This window comes from Penicillium manginii (genome assembly GCF_028828005.1).
Source record: "Penicillium manginii strain IBT 31320 chromosome Unknown utg000007l:1.0-2284322.0:1.0-2285126.0, whole genome shotgun sequence".
Taxonomy (NCBI): Eukaryota; Fungi; Ascomycota; class Eurotiomycetes; order Eurotiales; family Aspergillaceae; genus Penicillium; species Penicillium manginii.
Genome location: NW_026643108.1, coordinates 1846410 through 1869298, shown reverse-complemented (window position 1 = coordinate 1869298; position 22889 = coordinate 1846410). Strand labels below are relative to the sequence as shown.

At 47.7% G+C, this 22889-nt stretch overlaps 3 protein-coding genes across 3 annotated transcripts; all 3 read left to right on the top strand.

Moving 5' to 3' along the window:
- Positions 1–1110: 1110 nt before the first annotated feature.
- On the top strand, positions 1111–1680 carry N7533_010540 (uncharacterized protein; the record flags this gene model as incomplete). Its single annotated transcript, XM_057107190.1, has 1 exon — positions 1111–1680. One exon carries the CDS (start codon positions 1111–1113, stop codon positions 1678–1680), a length of 570 nt encoding a protein of 189 aa, XP_056956407.1.
- Positions 1681–2886: 1206 nt separating this feature from the next.
- Positions 2887–3218, top strand: N7533_010539 (uncharacterized protein; the record flags this gene model as incomplete). The annotated part of the gene is made up of 2 exons (XM_057107189.1): positions 2887–3094; positions 3169–3218. The coding sequence occupies 2 exons, from the start codon at positions 2887–2889 to the stop codon at positions 3216–3218; spliced, it is 258 nt and encodes an 85-aa protein (XP_056956406.1).
- A 3838-nt stretch (positions 3219–7056) lies between these two features.
- N7533_010538 (uncharacterized protein) lies at positions 7057–9723 on the top strand (the record flags this gene model as incomplete). The annotated part of the gene is made up of 2 exons (XM_057107188.1): positions 7057–8661; positions 9382–9723. The coding sequence occupies 2 exons, from the start codon at positions 7057–7059 to the stop codon at positions 9721–9723; spliced, it is 1947 nt and encodes a 648-aa protein (XP_056956405.1).
- Positions 9724–22889: the final 13166 nt, after the last annotated feature.

The window sequence follows — 22889 nt, the reverse complement described above, 5'->3', positions numbered from 1 at the left end:
ACTTAGAAAGTAGTTGTAGCCTGCATATCGCCGTCGAGGCGAAGGGTCAGGGTAAATGAAATCATCATCATCATCATCGTCTGTAGCAATGGTTGGAATAGAGCGTCTTTTATGCCATTTCGAGTACGTTTTTCGGCAGCGACCATTTGCGTACATCGTGCCGTACCCAGAGATTTCCGCTCGAAATTCACACCGGGCGACCGCAATTTTGCTGGGTGTTGAGGCGGTTGATTCAACGTTGAAATAAGAAATTTCAAGCGTCCGGGCTGGAGAGCGGGTGGAGTGGCTGGATCCACCTGGAGCCGTGGTTGGCACGAAGCTATGCGTGACAAATTATTTGCCTCATCAACGTTGATTGACCTAGGTCAAACGGCCTTTAGCGCAGTTGGTATGAGGTGTAGATCGAAGTGGCATTCCATGGGCCACTCGCCGTGGCAGCTTAATCTCCGTAGCTTCAGAAGTCTGCCAATATTCGCTCGCACCGTAGCCAATCAATTTGCAAATCATCGGTCTCAACGTTGCGCAACGAGGTGAAACAGCTTTCACGCAGCTAATATGTAGAAGCGTTCCATGGAAGACTCGCCTTGGCAAATCGCTTGCCTGCCCACTGAAAATTCTGTCTGCAAACCTTTTGCCCTCGCCTCCCTGAGAAAAACTGCTTTCCCCCATCCATTCATTCCATTAGCCTGGCCGTCATATATTCCGCCGCAAGTCGCGGTCACTGCAAGGCCACATGCCGCCCAAATCTTTATTTCACCTGCCAGCACAGGATGACCAGGGTTTCTCGTGTGCCTACACCTACAAACCGGCCGAAAAGGTACCATCGATGAAGAGATGTCGACGCCGCCTCCGCCGTCGGAACATGGTTTCCTCCAGCCCCAATGGAGACTCCGCTGCTGCCCAGCATTTATCGACTCGACAATCAATCAGCTACCGGTAAATCACCTCGGGGTTTTCTCGAAATTGGATAATTCCATAATTGACTGTCGCAGGTCTTTGAAACGCTTTTTGGAACATTGCCGGGGATTGAAAGCTAAGGGTAAGCTAAAGCTAAAGGTCGGAGTGCCTTCGCTAATTACGGTGATAGAGTTCATAGAGATTCTGTTCCCCATGCTAGGACTGCCTTTGATTCCTATCCCTTTTCGAGCGCAGCATGTGATCCTCCAAACTCTACAACGTCACCTCGAGCATTCCGCCTTCCAATTTGTTCAAAAATGGCTTCTACCACAGTCTTTGGCTGTTGGCTGGACATGCCCCGAGGCGCTGGAGCTGCATAAATTCTTTAAGCTTTTAGCTAAGAACCGATCGAAGATCTCGTCTGAGCAATGCTGTGCAAATATCACCCCTGTTCAGAACCTGCGCCATTCCATCGCGAGCATCCGCCACGCCGCTGTTCATCGCTTGACCCAAGACAGAGATAGTCTGCTTGAGATGGTTTATGCCGCCATCGAATTTTGCCTTTGCATCGGCGAGAGTCCTGGCGCGGAGAAGCTATGTGGTCTCCTCCGATTCCTACAGAAAACCCTTCCCAAACCAAGCATAAAGCAAAGGCAGTCACAGCAAGCTACTCCTTTTCAAGCTTCTTCGCCTAAATCACCTCTCCGTGAACCACCGAACCACCGATTGCTCACACTTCCGGAAGTGATAGGAAGACTCGTGGAATGTATCGAGAAGACCTGATTTCGGAGGTGGAACAATTCTTGCAGATTGAGTTCTCGTGAGGTGCGGCTCATGGACCGGTTCGATTTTATGTTCGGGAAATCATTGAATTGCGATGTACCTGAACGTGACAACCCCAAGCAAAAGAAGCCCCTATTTAGTCTAAAAATTGGACTTCCCATTTACTTTTTCTTAATTGACCTCGATGCTTGTAGGCTCCGAAACGTTTGTGGGAAAGTGGGCTACTCCGTTTGAACACAGTATTTTAGGAGTATCTCACACATGTGGACGTACGCTTAAACAGACTCAAACAGACGATCAGATCTACGTCACATTCCTCGATGATCCTATATCTAATGCAAAGACAATGCTTTCACAGTGCGACAGGAGGTGCAGTCTATCTCCACAATGAGACCCAATTGATGTCACGAGCCCAGGGCAGCAGAACCTCCCAGAAAATATTGACATTCATAATTTCTAGAGCGTGATGTGCATAAAAGCTTCCACCAGTGACATCGATGTGTAAACGTTGATTTCGGTGATGCTTCATCATCAGCAAACCGATCTAATCGTGCTGCCACCGTTGAGACTATGGCGCCGGCGGAGCCATGTCAAATATACTGGCCTGCGCATTCCTATGCTTTTCAAAGCCGGCTCTCTTCCGTTAAGGAAGATTTATGGGCTATAAGTGTCCCACTCTTCAGGAAACTTGAGTTCTGACAAAAGACCATTTTATTTCCGTTTCATACCCACCACATCTTCCCTGGCGTCACGAGGCAGGCAGAAAGTCTCGATTTACGAGCACCTGTACTTGTTGATCTCAATTACTTTCTATAAGAGGACAACGGTCAGCACGAGATCAAAGCTAACCGTGACCGTAAAGAGTCTATCGGTCGCAAAATTGATTCTATGGCTTCCGAGAAGGACCAAGGGCTAGATCACCGCCAAGGTGGCGATTATATGAGGATTAGAGAAACTCTCCTGGAACATTTTCAACCGCGACAAGAAAGACTTTGCTTGGCCTTGGAAGCATTGCAGGAACTGTTGAATATATTCCGAAGAAACACGAGCTTCGCGGCTATCTTCAGCGCCCCAATGATCAGTATCAATCTTATGAAAGGAATAGATGTCATTTTTGGTTCTCGAAGCCCAAAAATCACCCAGCTCGAAAATGGCACGACGCGGACGTCAATCACTTGGCTGGATGTTATGACTGCATGCAGAAACATGATCGAATACAAAGAAGCCGAGGTCTATCATAATTATCTGGATGACTTCAAAGCAATTGCCGAGCTGTCCGATATCCGTCATAATATGATTCTTTCCGGACTACCACAGAAATTGGCTCAACCTTGGTACTACATCCAAACAGAGTTATATACACTGTCTTTCATGACTGAAATGGCTGCTATCTCGAATCAGCTTGCATCAAAAGGTGAGTTAGCTCAGGTCTTATCTGGCATTGGAAATAATTGTGCCTTTACTGACTGGCAAGTTCCTGAATTATAGTCATGGAAGTCAACAACAAGATAATCGGAAAAGCTCGTCGGCGAGCTTGAGTGCTCCACGATCCTTTAAAAGAGCACCTTCTGATAGAGACCCACCAAGCCTGATTTTAGGGCAGAGCCAGCATAATCAAGATTCAGGATAGGTGGAAGCTACCAACAGAAGAAGTCTAGTCGGGACAGCGTGTTCATTCCTATTCATTCCTAAAGGAGCTCAAAGGATCGCATCTAACGTGGTCCAGGAGGAAATGCCGAAGTAGGCTTCTCGAAAAGCTTATCAGACGGCTACTATACCAGAGGAAGGCAATGCCGGCTTCGAGAAGAATGGCGCATAAATTGTTCGGAAGAGCCTACTTGGGAATGCGACACAAGCAAAAGCTATATCGCCCATTCTTTCGGCAAGTGACCCGCCCAGGTCCACCTTTTTCGATCCCCACGAGGGCTCCTGAGCAAAACCAGAGCCTCAGTGGCCAGCCAAGGCCTTGACTGGAGAATCTCTATCCATAGACAGAGAATTTCCGCCATACTTATCTGCATGAAAGCACCGGCGAGGGCACTGGGAACCGCAGGAAGTCTCTCCAGGGAGCAAAGAGTAAATGTGTAAGTGTATGGTTCGAACTACTGGGCTACTCTCATGAGATAGGGCTCAATGCCGAAGATTCCCTCAATGGCATGATGTGGAATAAGCGGGTTCAAAAGGGTCCATTGACTATAAGGCCTGCGCTCTTAGATTCGAAAGCCGTATATATGGCAAATCATAACAATACGGCGACAAAGGTTTCCGCGACCAGAGAAAATACCAATCTATCGGATGGGAATGGCCGACACGCGCCAACTCCCGCGAAAATGGCATTGATCATATTTCCAGAGAACAACACGAGTCTCACCTTCAAGGTATCACGGCGCCTGAAAAATGTCAACCGGATATGATGTCTTTAAATATCCCGGCGGAATCAATCTGATGGATGGATGCCATAATCACTGACCCAGGGACTACATGTTCTGACCACTTTTATGGAGAGCGAAACAAAAGCCATGATAATGACTATCGCACCGATGCAGACCCAGGTTACGAAAAGACCTCAATCGAGTAAGTAACACAATCCATGCCATACAACTGACTAGATCTGACAGCGAAAAATCCAGATCTCGAAATCGCCGATGGGTTGCTCAAGACCTGGAATGCTTACCATCATGGTTCATAGAAAGGAAGCATTTCAGCGAAGAAGAAACTCAAGCCGCATTCCTGGCAGACTCTAAACATCCAGGGAGCTTTCGAGCGATTCATGCTGCTTTCAAACAACAAATGAGATATTCCCGGGATGCAAACCGCGCGAACATGACGATGAAAGGTTTACGAGACACTTATGACCTGGTTAGCTACTTTGTCGCAGCTAATAGCACGTTGTCTACAGCGCTACAAGCTTGGTCTGGTTCACCCAGCGACTTTTGGGATTTGCACCCAGAAAGTATGTCGTACAGATCAGACCCATTGTTCCAATGGCATGGATCAGAACTCAGGCCTCTACCTTGCTCATCATGAATGAGAAGCCATCACAAGGTTCAAGGTAACTTAGGGTATCTTTCCTGTTATATAGCCTCAGTGCAAGAAGCTGTTTTAGCCATGGATGGACGTCCGGGTCGCGCAGAGTTGCCTCCAGAAATTTCATCTCAGATTAAGAGCCCCTCCATGATTTCATACAGTGAAAGTCTAAAACAGATTCCCCGCGGACGCTCACATGCCATGTTTCTCAGGATGTGCCGAAACTACGCTAAAGTGCTGCTGGCTCAGGTAACAACGAGCATTTTCTAAGTAATTGATACATTTTCCTCTATAACGACCGTGCCACGTGTGAGCTCTGTATATTACATGAAATTTCCATCCAAATGCAACTGTTTTGGGATCAGCAGAGGAAACTGGTCATGGAAGAGCAGAATTTACAAATTTTCGCTTTTGACCAGGTGCACCGATACATTAATCACTGCATTGGACTAGCAGAACAGAAGCTGTATAGCTAAAAATTGAGAACAATCTATTTCCTTAGTAATGAGTCTCTGTCTTCTTCTATCATGTCTGTATTCTGAGGATCAGGGTGCTGATGGTGTGGCACATCGCTGGAGGTTACACGACCTACGTCCTTGTTGGTCATTTTGGAATACTCATCTAGTCCAACCAGAATTGAAATCTGAGACTGAGTATGTGCGAGCATCGTTTGACTATAATTCTTTAGGCACCGGCGACAATACATTGAGCAAGTGGTGTTCATGCTGGCTTTGGCTAGAGAGGCTAGCAGACGATCCAGTTGGGTGGCTGTAGCGGTTATTGCGTCGCGTTAATCTCGATAACTCAGGGAGACCTATTGTGAATCAAAGCGGTTAGCTTATATGCGGACTTCAATAGTGTAACAAGAAATAGAAGATCTCTTCAAATGAACATACCTGGATTGAGATGGAAAGACAAGAAGAAATAAATAAATGGGGCTATCGGCGAGCCCAATTACTGACACAGAGCAAGATATATATAAGGAAGATTCCAAAAAGAGATCGCCGTAGAGTAAGCCTCAGCAATAGAGCAAATCGTGCTGTAAGAGTAGACGGAATAGTGCTGTTAACTTTCATGAAATTTGCGGAAACGAAGCGGGGCCAGGAAACATACCTACTATCCCCGGTGATTCAGGAACAATGACGCAGTGGTGTTGCACCAGGCAGAAACAAGTTTTCTTCTCACTGGTGATTGGTGCTCAATGCTGACTTATGAAGGTGTAAACTTGACATGGCGCGGGCTCGCGTCACCAAATAATCCAGACACGGCTAGGTCGTATGTCAGTCAAAGGGAGAGAGCACCGGAGCTATCAGTGAGCAATAGTCGGCGTGAAGAATAAGAGCATCCTTCCAGGGAACTTCTCTGGGAAGTTAACGCGACTTTAAGGGTCGACGTGCCTGTCAATGGATGAAGGGAAACTCAGCTCGGCGGCGATTTTGCTAGATTGCCAGATCTCTCAGCGTTACTTCCAACCATGTTTAAAGTCTGCGAAGGTTTTTACAGTATTTTACAATTACTCTATTCATCGCTGAAATTAATACGTTGGAGTTATGATACGTTTCAACAGTAATTTGGTTTTAGTGAGAACCTGACGCGGTTTAACGTGGTTCAGGCACGGACGGTGAAGCACGGCGTGTGTCGGAGGGTATGTTTTCGACTTTCACTATACCGGCCCAAATCTGCGGAAAACACGCCGTTCTCACCTTGCTTTTACGATCTAGGGAGATGAGGTGGTATACTCCTATTAGAGTACACATATTCTTTGTTGTCCTTCAAAAGTTCCTATTTGGACTCCGAATATGCATTTCCTGCACTTCCGCTCACTTGCAGACAACGTTGGGATCTCCTTTCCATTCAGGTCTCCTTTCTCACTCTACAATCTACGCATCAGGCAGTGTCACCACAATTCATATTTCGAAATAAAACGGGGGAAATTTTTAAATAGCAGCGTAGTCAGAAAACTTCTCGCTGTGTATGATGCAAGATTTTCTCATATTTCATAAATTGTGATTCTCGGGCAAGGTTGTTACAATGAACCGGAGCCAGGAAAACCGGAATGGTTCACTGTTAACCACCATCCCGGGGATATGAAATGCCCTATGTGATGAAACGCCCAGCAGGTATTTGCAAATTCGAGCACCGTCACTGCCAATCCACATATTGAATATCACCTAAGAGTAGCACAAACAATAATCGATTGATTTCTTATTCGAAAGCTGTTTTGAAACAAAGATTATAAACTGTTAGAGTGGCGGATTACAAGACGACTAATAGCACTAGAAAATCCACTGTTTACTGCTATAACGCCGATATTATCCGCTAAAACGTCTGAGGGAGATCGGAAAAAGAATGTTGTATCATTGCGCCTACCTAAATATCTATAACGTAATCCACGGCCGAGCTGGCCACACGGCCAATCAGGAGGGCAAGATCCTATTAGCCCTTGATGATATAAAAAATGGCCGTATCAAATCTATTCGCGCAGCAGCGAAGCTCTATGCTATACCGCGTTCTACCTTACAGACGCGTGCCCATGGCACAGTCTCACGCGCTGATACACGCCCAAATGGCTATAAGTTAACTCCATATGAAGAGGATTCGCTTACTGAGTGGATTATCTCTATGGATTCGCGTGGAGCAGCGCCAAGGCCTTCTACTGTACGAAAGATGGCTAATATTCTTCTTAAAGCGCGTGGAACAACCCCCCCATTAACTCTTGGTGTTAATTGGGTATCAACCTTTGTGAAACGGCGCGATGAGCTTCGATCACGCTTTTCAAAGCGATATGACTACCAGCGTGCTCTTAACGAGGATCCAAAGTCTATAAAAGAGTGGTTTTTGACAGTGCAACGTGTGATTGATGAGAACGGTATCCAACCGGAGGATATCTACAACTTTGATGAGACTGGATTCGCGATGGGCCTTATATCATCGCAAAAGGTGGTTACACGAGCAGAATACTACGGTCGGCGATCAATTCTACAGCCAGGAAATCGTGAATGGGTTACTGCAATCGAAACGATATGCGCTGATGGCTATTCGCTGCCGCCCTGCATTATATTCAAAGGCCAGGTTTATATCACTGGTTGGTTTGAATCATCAAATCTTCCTAGGGATTGGCGAATCGAAGTATCGGATAATGGCTGGACTACTGATGAAATCGGCCTTCGCTGGCTCCAAAAGATTTTCATTCCGTATACTAATTCACGTATACGAGGGCGATTTCGGCTATTGATCCTTGACGGACACGGTAGCCATCTTACACCTCAATTCGATCGAATCTGTACTGAAAATGATATTATACCAGTCTGCATGCCTTCACATTCATCACACTTACTTCAACCACTTGATGTTGGGTGCTTTGCAGTACTAAAGCGTGTCTACGGTAGCTTTGTGAGCGATTTAGCCCGTACTGGCTATAATCATATCGATAAGCTTGATTTTCTTGCAGACTATCCACGCGCAAGGGTAGAAGCTTTTCAGCCGAATATTATTCAAAGCAGCTTCGCAGCTACTGGTATTATACCAGTTAATGCTGATAGAGTGCTTTCGAAGCTTAATATTTCTCTCCGAACGCCTTCACCACCATCAAGCCGACCAAGCAGCAGATCTAGCCAATTCACACCAAAAACGCCTAGAACAGCGATTCAGCTAGAAAAGCAAGCTTCTATGCTTAAAGAGCTTCTAAGACAGCGATCGCATAGCCCGCCTACACCATCAAAACTCATACTTGATCAGATTATCAAGGGCGCCTATCTATCGTTACATGGCGCTGCATTACTAGCGCAGGATAATACGAACCTTCGCGCAGCGAATGAAAAGAAACGTCAAAAGCGCACTCGTTCGACTAGGCAGATCGCTCGCGAAGAGGGCCTATCGATCGAAGAGGGCCTACAGCTAGTTCAAAAGCTAAATGAGCCTAAAGAAGCTGATGAGGTAGTATCGCATGAACAGGTCGACCTGCCTAATCAGCCGATTCAACCGGCTAGGAGGGCTCCTCCTACCTGTAGTGGATGTGGAGTGACAGGACATAGGATTACTTCATGTAAAAATCGTATTATCTAGTTAAATCAATGGGTGTTGGCTGAGATGATTAATTTTGAAATTTTGCAATGGGGGTGGGTGGCCAGCTCGGCCGTGGATTACGTTATTGATTTTTTATATTACTAATTAGCTAGCTAGCCATTTCCGAGTTACAATTATGTAAGGAGTAATTAATATTGTTTAAAACTAGTGCTAAGTTCAGCAAACCATTCGTCATGCTCATCGCAATGAAAACGAGCCGTAGTTGATGGACAGTCCACTAATTACTGAATCCCTGCACCTTTAGAAACTAGTGTCGGGATGCCAGCATGGTGAATCCATGAATAAAAGTGTTGTACAGCACTAAACTGCTTTTGTTTTTTGATATTCTTGGCATTGTGCGTTGATTTTGCTTACTATATGTTTTGTATTATAAAATGGATAGCTAGATCATACTCAGAATCTCAGACTTCTTCTATCTTGTGATTTTGACCACATACGAGCATTACAAGTTGGGTAATGCGTGTCCGATCATACACCGCCTACAGGATCCCACAACTAGTCTAAGCCACACACAGCTTTTATTAATAGCTACCTCCTTCCCAGCCTCTTCATGTACATAAGATAATCACTTCCATCCTTCCAACGCAGAGTAGTGATTGTCAAATTGCCAAGCACTTCGAGCCAGACGCCATTGCCCAAGCTCACTCACGGAACAAATCATCCACCTCCTTCATGGCTCAACTTCCATTATGGGGCGCCGGGCCCAATCAAGTCAGGGCTTATTTGGCCGATCTCCTTATTTACAAACACGATGCCTCCTCCGAATCCGCGAAATCTATCTCCGATCTATGGCAGCTAGGCCAAGGACGCGACCTGCGTCAGGCAAATATGACAAATTTCATTGATATATTTGGGGAGCCAGCGGGTCGGTATCTGTATCGAACCGTCACCGAAGATTTCCAAGTCGAGTGGCGGGCCTCTCTACCTTAGGCATGATCAGCTTTTGGACTTCTTCTATTGCATGCGTTGCTGCCGTCTTCTTCGTCATCCGAGCGGCTTGTGTTCGCTCAGATGTGCAGGTCAATCGAAGCCTATCCCTCGCGGCCTTTTGTGGGCCGGTAATGCTCATTATTGGGATTTTGGAGAGCTTGCACTGGGGTAGTACCTTTTATTCCATAATGACTTGGGTGGGGTTTCTTATGACTCCTCTTGCGGTAGTGGCCGCTTTCTATGCTCTTGAGACTTGGGATACATCGTCGGGGGAGAGAGCGAAGTAGGACAAGGATAGCAGAGTTTAGAATAAATAAGCTATTTCTCTCTTTTATGCTTTCACTAATCGATACAACTAAACATCCATAAAATTCTAATACGTCTAAACATTATCATTAGTCCGTCCACTAGTCTTGTTCAATGTATTCAATCGATAACACCATTAATACTGACAATATCGCCTAGCGCTGGAGATAGTTGCTGCTATTATTATCTCAGATGATCTCGGCGTCATAGCAGTAAACAGCGGATTTTCTAGTAGTACGTGTTGTCCTGTAATCCACCACTCTAACATTTTGTAGTCTTTATTTGAAAAGAGGTATCGAATAAGAAATCAAATTATTATTGCTTCTCTTACTCTCAGTCAATATTCAATGCGTGGATTGGCAGTGACGGTGCTCGAATGTGCAGGTAGCCGGTCGGCGTTTCATCACACAGGGCATTTCATGTCGTCGGGACAGGGGTTATCCTTTGGATAGTGGTATTGCTTTTAAGAGCGGCATTTTTTTTATTGGCATTTTGCTCGGAAAGGAACGCGAGACAGGACGACTTACATACCATACACCGAGGCGGAGCTGATTTTCATCCGGGAATTCCACTCAATACTAGAGAGGTGATCAGAAACCACCGAAATCACCTTTTGATACACACAAGGAAGAAACAAAGCTTAGATTAGCTTTATTAAACATAAAACTTGGGCTACGAAGACAGCTCCTCATTGACATGATACTCATGCGGTATCTCGCTCCCACGGTTGCTACAAGGTCACTTGATCTTGATCTCCCGCCCCCCAACTCCCCTTTCCTCATCAGAATGGTCTCTTATAGACCCAGGGAAGAGCATAATTTAAGACATAAATGGCCTATTTCATCTCGTTCAGTTGTCGGGTTGTTGTTTGATAAAGTCAAAGATCTGGCGATGGGATGCGCCCGAGCGGATGACGGAAAAAATGCGGGACACATCCTTGTCTTCGCCATGCGAGATCATCCTTAGCAACTGGATGAGAAGGGAATGGTGGTGCTGAAACTCTATCTCTATACATTCAGATGGGACAATCTGGTCGTCTGCTGCGGTTGCTCCGAAGCTGTTTTGAAATCCAGGTCCGGTTCAGCCTTTAATTCAGGGGGAAAAAGGTCCCTCGCATCATATGAGACCAAGGAGGTGGTCAAAAGGGATAAAAAGAAGCAAACTATATACAGGATGGAAGATTGGGGCTGCTTACCTTGGTGCTGCCAGCGAGGCTTGTCGTCTGAGTTTGTCTCCGGCTAAGCCTTCTTTGCTGCCAGGATCGCTAGCAGCGAATTGAGCCGATATGTCTAGGTGTTGGGTACTGATTCACTGGCTGTGGTGATGCTAGAGGGATCAATCAATTCGGATTATCACAGAGCTGGTCTTGAGAAGTTTATGCGAGACTGGTTTGTGGACGATATGTGCTTTCCGGGTCGAACACTTGCACATACTTTCATGACGAAGAGGTCAGCACTTAGGAATAATGAGAATAATGAATCAAAAAGGATGCTGGAAATTAAACCGAGGTGGGAGATGCAGATTCGGAGTCTCATGAGAGTGGGAGAAGGATAGAAGGGTCACCCCTACAAGGAATGAGTTTATTGATTTGTTGTATCTTGGCCACCTTATCTTCCAGAATCGACCACGAGTGAAACCCCATGGAAAGACCCGAAGAGAAAGAAGAAGACGACTGATGGACGGTGGAACATTTCGAAACCTTCACAAAGCCCTTTGTTTATTTTCTCAAGCCGATGTTCGGCCAACAACCTTGGTATCTTCTCCCGATCAGAACAAGCGGGTCCGTGTCTGCTTTATCTGCTTATTTGCTAGGTAGCCTTTTATAAAATCCGGGGGAAAAAGCCGGCCAATCGTGCGTGCCATTCCGCTGTCATGGAATTTCGAAGTATCAGTTAATTCGCCTCTGGAAGTTATCCTCATTTCACCCTGGCTCTGTGATACTGATAGGCTGCTATCTATTGCTAGTGATCAAGTTCGCAAGGAATGTAGTCCTAATATGACTCAAGAGATTCTAAGATAGGACTGAACCCAGATTATAATTCGTTTTGTGCTTACATAGATGGAAGTTAGAAGCCGATGGCGACCAGCAACGATGGATCTGCTACACATAGAAAGACGGCCCCTTACCGGGCTACCGCTCTGCTTAAGGTAGAGCGCGCTAGCATAAGAAAAGTGCCAAGACAAAAAATCAACGGAACGCCGCATCCGATTGGACGGATGTGGACCACCCAATCGACAGTGGATTGATGGAAAGTGCCCACCGCCGAAAGAGAGTTCGATCCTTGCTGGGGCAGATATTGCAGACCTTTACAGGCTGCGGAGATGTAGATCTGGTCTGATTCCGTAAAGGAAAATCCTCCTGTACTGTCGCCTAATAGAGGCGCCATGTACTGACCAAAACTGCCATGCCGCATCACCCCCGAGTACGGTTTCTCCCCGGTACATGCCGTGTATCACGTGTACTACTTTGTAAAGCAGAGCGCCAACTTGTGGTCGTTCCTATCAACCTGGTTGATGGGAAATTTCGTAACCTACCTTGTGCGGTGGAAAACTTTCCCGGGGCCAGATCTGGTTTTAATGATTCAAGTAGCAGCTTCAAGCTTGCAGCTACGTTGAAACTTCCAAAATATTGTACTTTTGACTTTTGATAGCCTGATGTCAGGGGGTGGAGTCGAGTAGTTTAAGAGCAGGCGACCAGTGTCAATCGCTAGCAGATCCATCAAACTCGGCGATGCATCTGGTCGAATCGCCACGAACAGTTCATCATAACCGTGGCACGGTGACGCACACGTGTGGAGGCTACACTTTAGGGTGCATTGAGCGGTCAAATTGATCGGCCATTTTTTGACGAGAGTCTGGGAATGGATGGGTTAAATGGCAAGTAGATGGCGTTGCAGTAGATCCTACAGCCTTGTTGCGCGACCAGGTCTCATACTGAAAGTCAAACATGCATATGCCAAATCAGGCAAAGGAAGGATACTGTAAAATAGAGATTTCGAGTGCCCTGTGCTGCCCTGCGAGAGGACGGAGGAATGATCATCGTTAGGGGTGGGTCCAGGGTAGAGCGATAGGACATCAACCTTTCCCTCGAGTCTGGGGCCTTGAGTTCCGGGTGGGTACTGTGGCTATCATCCCAAGGCCTAAACGAGACCTCATCCTTTCATTTGGTGGGTCTTGTTTCCGAGATCCTTGTCGAGTGCCGCTAGTTTTTGGAACCTCCACTTCAACATAGCGGGTACGTCTCACAGCTTCGGGAATGTTTTCGGCTGCGTGACGCAAGTCTCGCGCTGAAGCACCACCTACCCCGCCAGCACTCTTTGCTCTATACCGTCAACGGGGCGAGATTGACAGGCTACTGGATCGTCGTTCTCTAATCATTGTGACGTTCAGTCCTGGGCCACCGAGCCACCGGTTGTGTGAAAGCTGTAAAACCTCCCTTGTGTTTGCTGAAGGATGAGCCCCTAGATTTCTTGCTTATTATCATCTGCATGCCACCTTTGATCGTCTCGACTAGCTCTCAGACCAGTTACTTTCCCGAGTCCCGCTTCGAGAAAAATCCAGTAAGCGCACCTCGATGATTAATAAACCGATGAGATGACCCTCGCCCCCTTGCAAGTTCCTGGAATTTTGAATTCGACCTGTATGTGCCATGCGGTGCTGTCCGCTGTCAGCATGTCTCGCTCCTTTGCGTCTTCGAAGACGACCGGTACACTAGACTGACTGTCGTCTTGCAGGCTCCATCACCATATGGGGTCAAATGATGTTGATTCTCGATTAGCTGGGTTAGATACAATGGCGCAGAAACCATTGACCCACGAGACGAGTCACTCGCTGGGCCTAAATACGAGCCATTGTGACAGTTCCAAGCTGCTCCCTCAATTGGCCCCCGGTCCGCTGCCCGTATTCTCTGCACAATCATCGATGGCCACCCGCCGGCCAAAGAAAAATTCCACGGCCTGTCTAGCTTGCAAAGCAGCAAAGAGGAAGGCAAGTGTCCTGTGACCAAATACAAGCTGTGTGGTTTACTCTTGAGGGTATCAAATATGGTACTCGGATCAATGGCTAATCGTTGTCTGTTAGATATAGTGCTCAGGACTTCCATCCCCGTGTAAAGCTTGTTTAAACGCTGGCTCCGAAGAAGAATGTCAGTTCCATCCAAGCCGCGATCTAAGACGGAAAGTAGCCGTGAAGCGGACAATACAAGAGTTATCCGATTACAAAGACCTGTTCGATTCATTGTTGTCGACAATCCGGCTGGCAAATGCAGACCAGCTCAGCGAGGTCACTGCGATAATCAGAAACAATGTACCGATGAAGGATATAGCTCATGCCGTGAGCAGTCCCGTGACAAACTTTCCCGATTCGAAAACCTCATCTACCAGTAATTCAACGATGCCAAGGGATGGGAGCCATCGGCTTGGGTCACCATTAAGTGAGCAGTTCGTGACAAAATCCCGACTCTCTTCAGAACTCAATTTAGTGCCCCCATCTCCAGAATATGATGGTCACATAGAATATCCACGGGCCATATTAAATCCATACGCACGAATATCTCTGGAAAGTCTTTGTGATATCCCGCCGTACAGGGTGCCGGCAAAACCGTAGACGGAGGCCACCCATGACAATGATCTTGTGTCGCACCTGGTCTCCCTGTACTTCACGTGGGATCATCCGTGTGCACAATTTGTTGATCAAGGTATTTTCCTCGAGCACATGAGACGGGGGGACCTGGATTCGGAGTTTTGTTCGCCGCTCCTAGTAAACAGTCTCCTTTCAATAGCAAGCCTATGCGGTCCCAATTTTTATTCTACCCATTCTTAGAGTTTTTTCTAATGCCCAACAGGTCTATTCTGACCATCAGGGGGTATTTTCCAATCCAGGAAATGCCTTCTCTCGTGGACAAAATTTCGTCTCCGAAGCCGAAAGGTTGTGGAAAGCTCAAGAGGGGCGTTCAGCATTATCAAGCATCCAAGCCCTTGTCATGATGTGTTGTGTGTATGGGGCACTTTAGGAAACACGTATCGGTCGTGCTTATGCTAACATTATTGCAGATTGTCATATCAAGGAAAGGCGAATCTCAGCTGGTTGATGCTGCAACAGGCCATACAACTGGCACATGACATTGGGTTGTTTATGCTGCCAAGAGCTAAGCATCGATGTGGAGAGAATATGACTTCTGATATGGAACGTGCTCGGGCGATCACGGCCTGGGGGATCTTCAGTTTGAATCAGTGAGTGGTCGTGCCAAAGCAGAGAAGAGAGCGAGCACTGATCAATCTTACAGACAAATGTCAATGAAGTTGCAGAAGGTAGCAACATTGTCAAAGCCTGCATCCAGGATAGACGTTGCGGGTGACCATGACTTTGACTGGATGCCTTATCCACGATCGAACCAGATCATGTATGCCGCCAAGCGAGCTCATCTCCCTCAAATCCGACAAGGCCTTGCCGAGATGACTGATATCATATTACACGTTGAATATCTCCTGGACGATGAGGAGCTAAGTATGAGCTTCACTGCATTGTGTGCGAGGGTAGAGGACCCATACAACCGTTTGCAACAGTGGTTGGCGGATTGGCGAGATGCATCGCAGACTCGAAAGGAGCCAATTTCCCAACTTCTGATCCTACGGTGAGCAATTTTCTGGCCCCTTTCTAATGTATCCGAGCTGAATTTGAACGAAGTGTCAAAGGCCTTCACGCGATGATGCACTTAGTCGAAATGTTGATCGAGCGTGACCAACAAGGATCGATGATTGCTCAGTTGCAGCAAAAATGGTGTGCCCAGGCCGAGGAGATAGCCCAGTGCCTTCGTATCCATCGTCAGTCCTATGGAATCTGGCTCATTCCTAGCCAAGTGATTGATATCGTTCAGGCAGTCTTCTACACCTTGGTGCACCACCTGGAGAGTAGTAATACGGTGAGGCACGCTTTTATTGAATTCTGTCGATTTGGGATAGCCCTGGGCCAGAAGTCCAAGCCAATGGCTGAAACCATCTACGCCATTCAATCGCTTTCCCAACGCGGGTCTGTTCAGCTACCTACTGAAGCCATCACAATCCTTGACGGCTCCAAACTATGGAAGGGTCAGTAGCCGTGCAATTGACGTCTCCATTTTGAAAGAACGCGTGTGCGAGGATGTCTCTACATGGATGGGATGGGGCGGTCAGGACAAGTGTGGTTGATGCTAGGCTACTGAGAATCAGGGAAGACAGTGAAGGTGCAGGAAATCGAGGCATTAGAGTTCTACCAAAGTTCCTGGCCCCTAGTCGGTGCGCCCGAAGTTGGCTTTTCCGAAAAAGAAGGGATCAGAGTCCGCTTATCTGATGATTAGCTCATGCATATTCCGATTTGAAGAGATATTTGTTTCAGAAACATGTCCATTTGTTGAATGACAGCGTCTCCATTTTATATACCCAGGTGGCGCGCAACTTACACCTGAGCTAAAAAGACCACTGAAGGGTAAGATTTCTAGTTCCTTGGACCGGTACCATATAGTGGCACGCATAGGTAGTTATGTTCCCTTAAGAGTAGCTTTGATGAAATGTATAATTATTCTAGGCTCTTTTTCTGGAGCTATATCTACGAGTGATACTATACTAACGAGAATCCTGGAAGGGTGTGACTGGTTGAATTGATGAAACAACGAACGCCACATTCGATGATCCCAATGACTCGAGCAACCCCCCGACGGAAAATGAAACCATTCGTTTGGGCTGGGTGCCAATTATTGTTTGACTACACAAGCCTCTGGATCTTCCATCTACTACGTGAATGGGGAACTTGATGGTGTGTTTGGTGATCTCTGCACCTGTCGCCTATGTCAGACTGCGATTGAAAATACCCCATTTCAATGTAAGAGATATGTATAATCAGTGTAGCGATTGAAACCCGGAGTTGCACGGAGAAAGAGGGGATTTAGGGCGGCTGACGGTAAAACCACTCAGCCGGGATGCATTTATGACCCTTGATGGTTGGAATGTAAGAAATAGTAGGTTGGGTAGAGATTCGAGACGTGAATTATTTAAAGAACACTGCCGATATTTACCTTATCGGCGAATATTCGCCAAAATCTTATCTTCAACAGCCTTACAGATACACTTGATCCTTGGCTGAGAGCCCTCTGTAGAAAATATTCCTTGACTCCTGTATAGATTTATTGATAGATATTTTACCATGAAAGGACTTCGTACGCAGCCCATAAACCAATATTTTGGAGAAAAGCTGGATCTGGGTCTGACAAACGAAGGTTCCGAGGGCAGATTGCAGCGTCGAATGAGGGGGAATATTGCCACGGAGGTGCTGGGAAAGGAGAGATTGGACGTAGGATAGGCAAAATAAAGTGGAAATATCTGCAGCGGCAGCTCTGGTGGAACATCATTTCAGAAAGCAAGTGTAGTGCTAGCAACTTGGTTTGTTAGTCAGTGGTTTCCGTCATTAGCATTAAGGAAGCCAAGCAGCTCAATTCTGGAACAACATGACAAAGTGAAAGGTCTGAAATACTTAGGCGAGTGCCGTTTAGTTCGGAGTCTCCGCGCTTCGCGATGGGCCAACAAGAATAGAGGTTATAGTCAGTACGCCCGGGATAACGGCTGGAGTCACCATCATCACCCAAACCACTGCCTTAAGGAGCCTTGGAAATGTGAGAGGTTGAGGCTCTGGAAACGCGTGGTCTGCCACAGCTGAGAACCGGAGAGAAACACGCGCAGACCAAATTTTGCTAGCATGCGGATGGCTGAGTGCGGACTTTTTCTCCGGACCAGTGCCCGGAGCATTCGTCGACTTTGCAATGCTACCCGTCTTCCGAGAAGCAACGTCGCTTCATTTTGCCATACTGGTGACCAGAATGGATTTCTGACCAAGCTGACTATCATTGCGTCCTCCTAGGTCCATCCCAGCGAGACTACCGAAGCTCTATGGAACTCGGTCGCCTCCAGTTGCCCCTATGCTGACCGGAGCGCCGCGAACCCGCCCCCTTGGAACCTCGACAAATAACATTGACTCAACGAATAACTTTGACTGGACAAGTAGCTTGGATGCCGGTTCACTATACCCCGTCAAGAAGATCCACCCTGTTAGGTATAGGTTGAGCGGTGCCCATGTTCATCTCGATGCAAATTCACGCGGCGAGGGTAGACAGATGGAATTACGCGACGACCGCCACCCAGTAGCCTCGAAACCACGGAGGATAGCAACCTGGAAAAACCAAAGAGACTTGTTGCAACGATTATTGGGCCCCGGTAAGTAGTTGTCCTGTTGTGGTTAGGCGTTGATAATGAAGGTTCAAAGCAATGACTGATGATGTAACTCAGTGGCGGCCCAGCTTGTTTTAGACAACACTCACCCAAATACCACCGCGTATCTGCTGTCATAACGTGATCACATTCAACGCACCAGATTTGTTAAGGAAAGATCATGGCGTTTGATGGAATATCGTATTGGTCTGGATCTTCTGGGGATCAACGCTCAAACGCCCCCATTTTGTCGCCACGGCGGCACGTGGCCCCTCTGGCTGGTTAAACTGGAATAGAGAATTGACAGATATCAGACAAGTTCCACAAGTGCAGCTCCGGCCAACTGAAAGGATAAGGTGCTGCAACACTGTGTCGCGAGGTCGCAAGACCGCGAGCCATCAAAGTGGCCATCGAAAATCCATCCCGCAATGCATTATCAGTCCAAATGTGATCTTTTGGCGTTTTGGATGGACGGGGAAGGGGGTTTGTATCAGGGTGATGTGCTTGGGACGGTCGGAGCCGAGTTAAGGGTAGACAAGGATTGCACTCTCGTCGTGTCGAGATGGAGTATTGCGATCGGCTCGCGTTGCAAGGCGACAAGGATCGCATGACACATCCTGTGACTGGATATATCAGTTTCAGCCGGACAGTTTATGAATGACCGAAGATAAAAAGCGGAACTGACTCACTGAAGGACAAATACTCGGCGTGACGCCGACAGCCAAATCTCAACGGCCATTTCCTTAACCTTTTAGATCCCGTTGCTTGCAAACCGCACAAGTATTTCCAAGCTTAATAACCATTTATATATTCCCACCAGTCATGGTGTCTCATCCTCGAAAGGAGCGTTGTATGACGGTTTCAACCGCAGAAGATTACCGACCTGTAGTCTGAGAGTGCCTCCCAACTCCACCGTTTTGCTGAGTAGACTCGCAACTCCATAGCAATTTAATGGTATTATGGAAAAGTCTGTGCAGTATGAGATTCGTTCTTCGTTCCTGAGGACTCGTTCGCTGGATGGGCCGTGATTTGGACGGGGGGTATGTCCTTTCAACGTGTCGGGGGGTAAGGGTCGCTCGATCGTGAATCAGTCTTTCTCTGCGACAGTCAGCATTATCCAAGGGAAGAAGAAGGGCCAGTTAGGCCTGGATTTCCGCTATGCAGCAGTGACTGATGATCAGTCCCAAGTGACGCAGGTCACGAACCCTGTCATGACTTTCGCCAACATCACGATCCTAGGGGGGGTTTGCTGCGTCCCTGGTTCTTGAGCACGCCCCGGAAATGGAACGAGGCGAGACGTGCCTCATCAGAAAGACAAGAAATGCTCTCCGCTTACTAGAGAGCTTCTTTGGGTCACAGTTGGCAAAATACCACCGTCGAAGATTTTGTATGAAGTTGAGTACAGGGCAGCCATACAGGGCTGGTGAAGATCCTGACTGGGTCGGCTCGGCTACGGACTCATCAAATCAAGATCATGGAATACCGCAACAAACGTATCAGCCGAAAAGACCAGAGGGTCTCATCTTCAGGTTATTCGATTCTCGACCACCTCCCAGGTTTCTAGAATCCTAGAAAATCACTAAAAAATCACTGGAGCACAGCAACACGACTTGTTGATTAGCGGCTACTCGATGCTGCGTTACTGGACCAACCCCGATCATCGTTATTTACTGCCCAATTTCTCTGCGGCAGCATGTGTCGCAGGGAAAAGTGAATAAATAGCAACACGGTGTGCAATTTCCAAGCTCCTTACAGCACACCACAGGTACGGGGAACATATCCCAGTGAGGTACTATATGACTTGGTGTTGGCTGGGGATCGGTGGCAAAAAGTCACGGCTCTCATATCCAGCATACCATATCGTCGCATTTCACGGACCCAACCGACACTTTCTTTCATCATATCGTGGTGTATATCACTTTGCCAATTCTTCATGGGTTCAAAACGCAACAGGCAGAGAAGGGCTATGCTTGGTCTTTGTCCTTTGTTAGCACTTGGGGCTACTACTTTCTATGACCTTTTTTTTATATTTTTTTACTTTTTTATTTTTGATCTTCTAAATACGCTAGGCTAGAAATATCCTTGCTATTTGCCCTTTCCCCATTCCCACAAGTGTGCCAACCAGTTCACCCCCTCCCAACACAATGAGTTACAATCCCCACCCTCACCCGTCTGCTCCCGAATATGCTTTAGAGACCCTGGAAAGCCAATTGGAACCATTCAGCTGCGATGATGCCTTTCCTGGACTTGTGCAGCCGTCTCCGTCTGTGTTCCAGACCAACATCAATCCCTTTGCTGGCGGCGAGCCTCTGGGGCCCAACCCGGGTGAGCGCCCTTTGAATTCGAAAGTTCCCATCCCCCGTTCTATATACACTGGTAACTATACTGCCAGCAGCCGTGTCGGTAGAGCATGCGAGAACTGCCGCAAGCAAAAGACCAAATGCAGTGGACACCGTCCCACCTGCCAACGTTGCCAGGATGTTCACATCTGGTGTTCCTACGGCGATCGGAAACGAGAAAAGATGCTCCGGTGCGTGCAATGTTTCGCAAAAGGTCACCCCCCATCTAACTCTAGTTGTAGCGAAATCAAGGATCTGACCGCGCAGGTTCATATTTACGAAGACTTGCTACAAGAACTGAACCCCCACCTGGATTCCTCGTTGGCCCAGCGCGTTGACGAGACGCTTAGCGGCAAATTAGTCAGAGTACGAGTTACCGCCCTTCTCCATCCCTAATTGCTATTATTCCTTTCCTAACGTATAGTCTTCATCTGGTCAGGCCCCAGAATCATTCCCATCTGGCACGGGGAGGACGGAGAACTCTCTGGTCGCCGTAGCCCATGTCGAGAAGGACTTCAACCGCGATCTAGCATCGCAGGCGATGGGCTTCGTGGGGGAACACTCGGAGATGGCATGGCTGTACAGACTCAAACGCGATCTCGATCAAGACAGCAAAACCGTTGGAGAAAGCCTTGCTCGACCTTCGATATCATCCGTCAACTACTTCCAGGACACCACGATAATTTCAAGCCTTGATGATGTCGACATACTAGTTCGACCGCCCCAGCAGATTGCCGACAGACTCCTCGAAGATTACTTCCAAGCTGTGCATCCCGAGTTTCCCATCATTGGCAAGGAGGCCTTCATGGGCCAATACCGGTCCTTCTATTCGAATAACAACGTGCGAGTCGGAAAGCGATGGGTCGCTGTGCTGAATCTGGTCTTGGCCGTCGCGGCGAGACTTTCTGAGGTAGCCCAGAGACAACCTCAAGGAAACTTCACTGACCATGTGGCATACTTTACCCGAGCATGGCGGCTGAGCTTTGGCGATATTGCGTTGCTGAATCATCCAAGTCTGGAGCAGGTGCAGGTGGAAGGCCTAGCTGCTTTCTATCTTCTGTCCACGGGTCAAGTGAATCGGTATGTCATTGGGCCTATTTGGTTATCCCATTGTTTAAATAGGTTTGCCTAACTGGTTCTCGTCCCTTAGGTCGTGGCGAATTATCGGGATCGCGATGCGGTCAGCGGTGACCATAGGCCTCAATCTTCGTATCGAGAGTGACGGCGTTACTTGTATATCACAAGAGACTCGGTACCGCGTTTGGTGGGCGTTGTTCATATTGGATACTGTGCTGTGTGTGGTGGCTGGCCGACCACCAAGCACCGACGAGGTTTTCTGCACTACTCCCCTTCCACGTCTCCGCAGAGAAGAAGAATTTCGGGGGGAAGGAGTTACACAACTTATCACCGACCAGGACGCTCGGAAAATTTTCTTGACATCTTTACTCTCTAATAACCTCAGGACCCCAGGGCCGAGCGAGGCTACGGCAGAACGCAGTCGCTCCACAAACTGTGGATCGAGTAATGGGATCGATCCGACCACTCAAGGAATGACAAACGCACACATATCAAATACGTCCCTGTACCTCTTATACGCTGTAGACTTGGCGTCTCTGCTACGGGAAGCAATCGAAACCCTATACGCACCCGGGACCGCGCGGCGATCCTGGCCAGAGATGGAGGCGGCTATCTTTACTTTTAACAATAGCACTGACAATTGGCTCTCCCGTCTTCCAGCAGAGTTTCACTTTGGGGCATTAGAAATAAACCAAACTTTCATCCGCCAACGCATCAGCCTAGGCTTCCGCTTCTATACCACTAAGTTAGTCATCACCCAGCCCTGCCTCCGCCACCTCGCCCGCCAACCCCCCCGGTGCCACCTCCAGCACCGTGTGCGATACCATGGCATCCATGTGCGTGCAAGCCGCATGCCAGATGCTAGATATGCTCCCCGATGAGGCGGATGTGAACTGGCTCTACGGGGTTTCGCCCTGGTGGTGTGTCGTACACTATATGATGCAGTCCACCACCGTCCTCCTGGTCGAGCTCTTTGCACAAGGTCAACGGGGATCCACCGAGGCCACCCTCCTCGCTAAGAAGGTCGAGAAGGCCATCCGCTGGTTGCGAGCGATGTCTATCAACGATTCATCCTCACGACGAGCCTGGCTTGTCTGTATAGATATTCTCTCACTGCACGGGTCAAAATTGCCATCGAAAGTTAATGTTGAGATCTAAGTTCTAGTGTTCACTTTCACTTATCTCCGGTGGTCCTGGAGCCGCGGTGTTG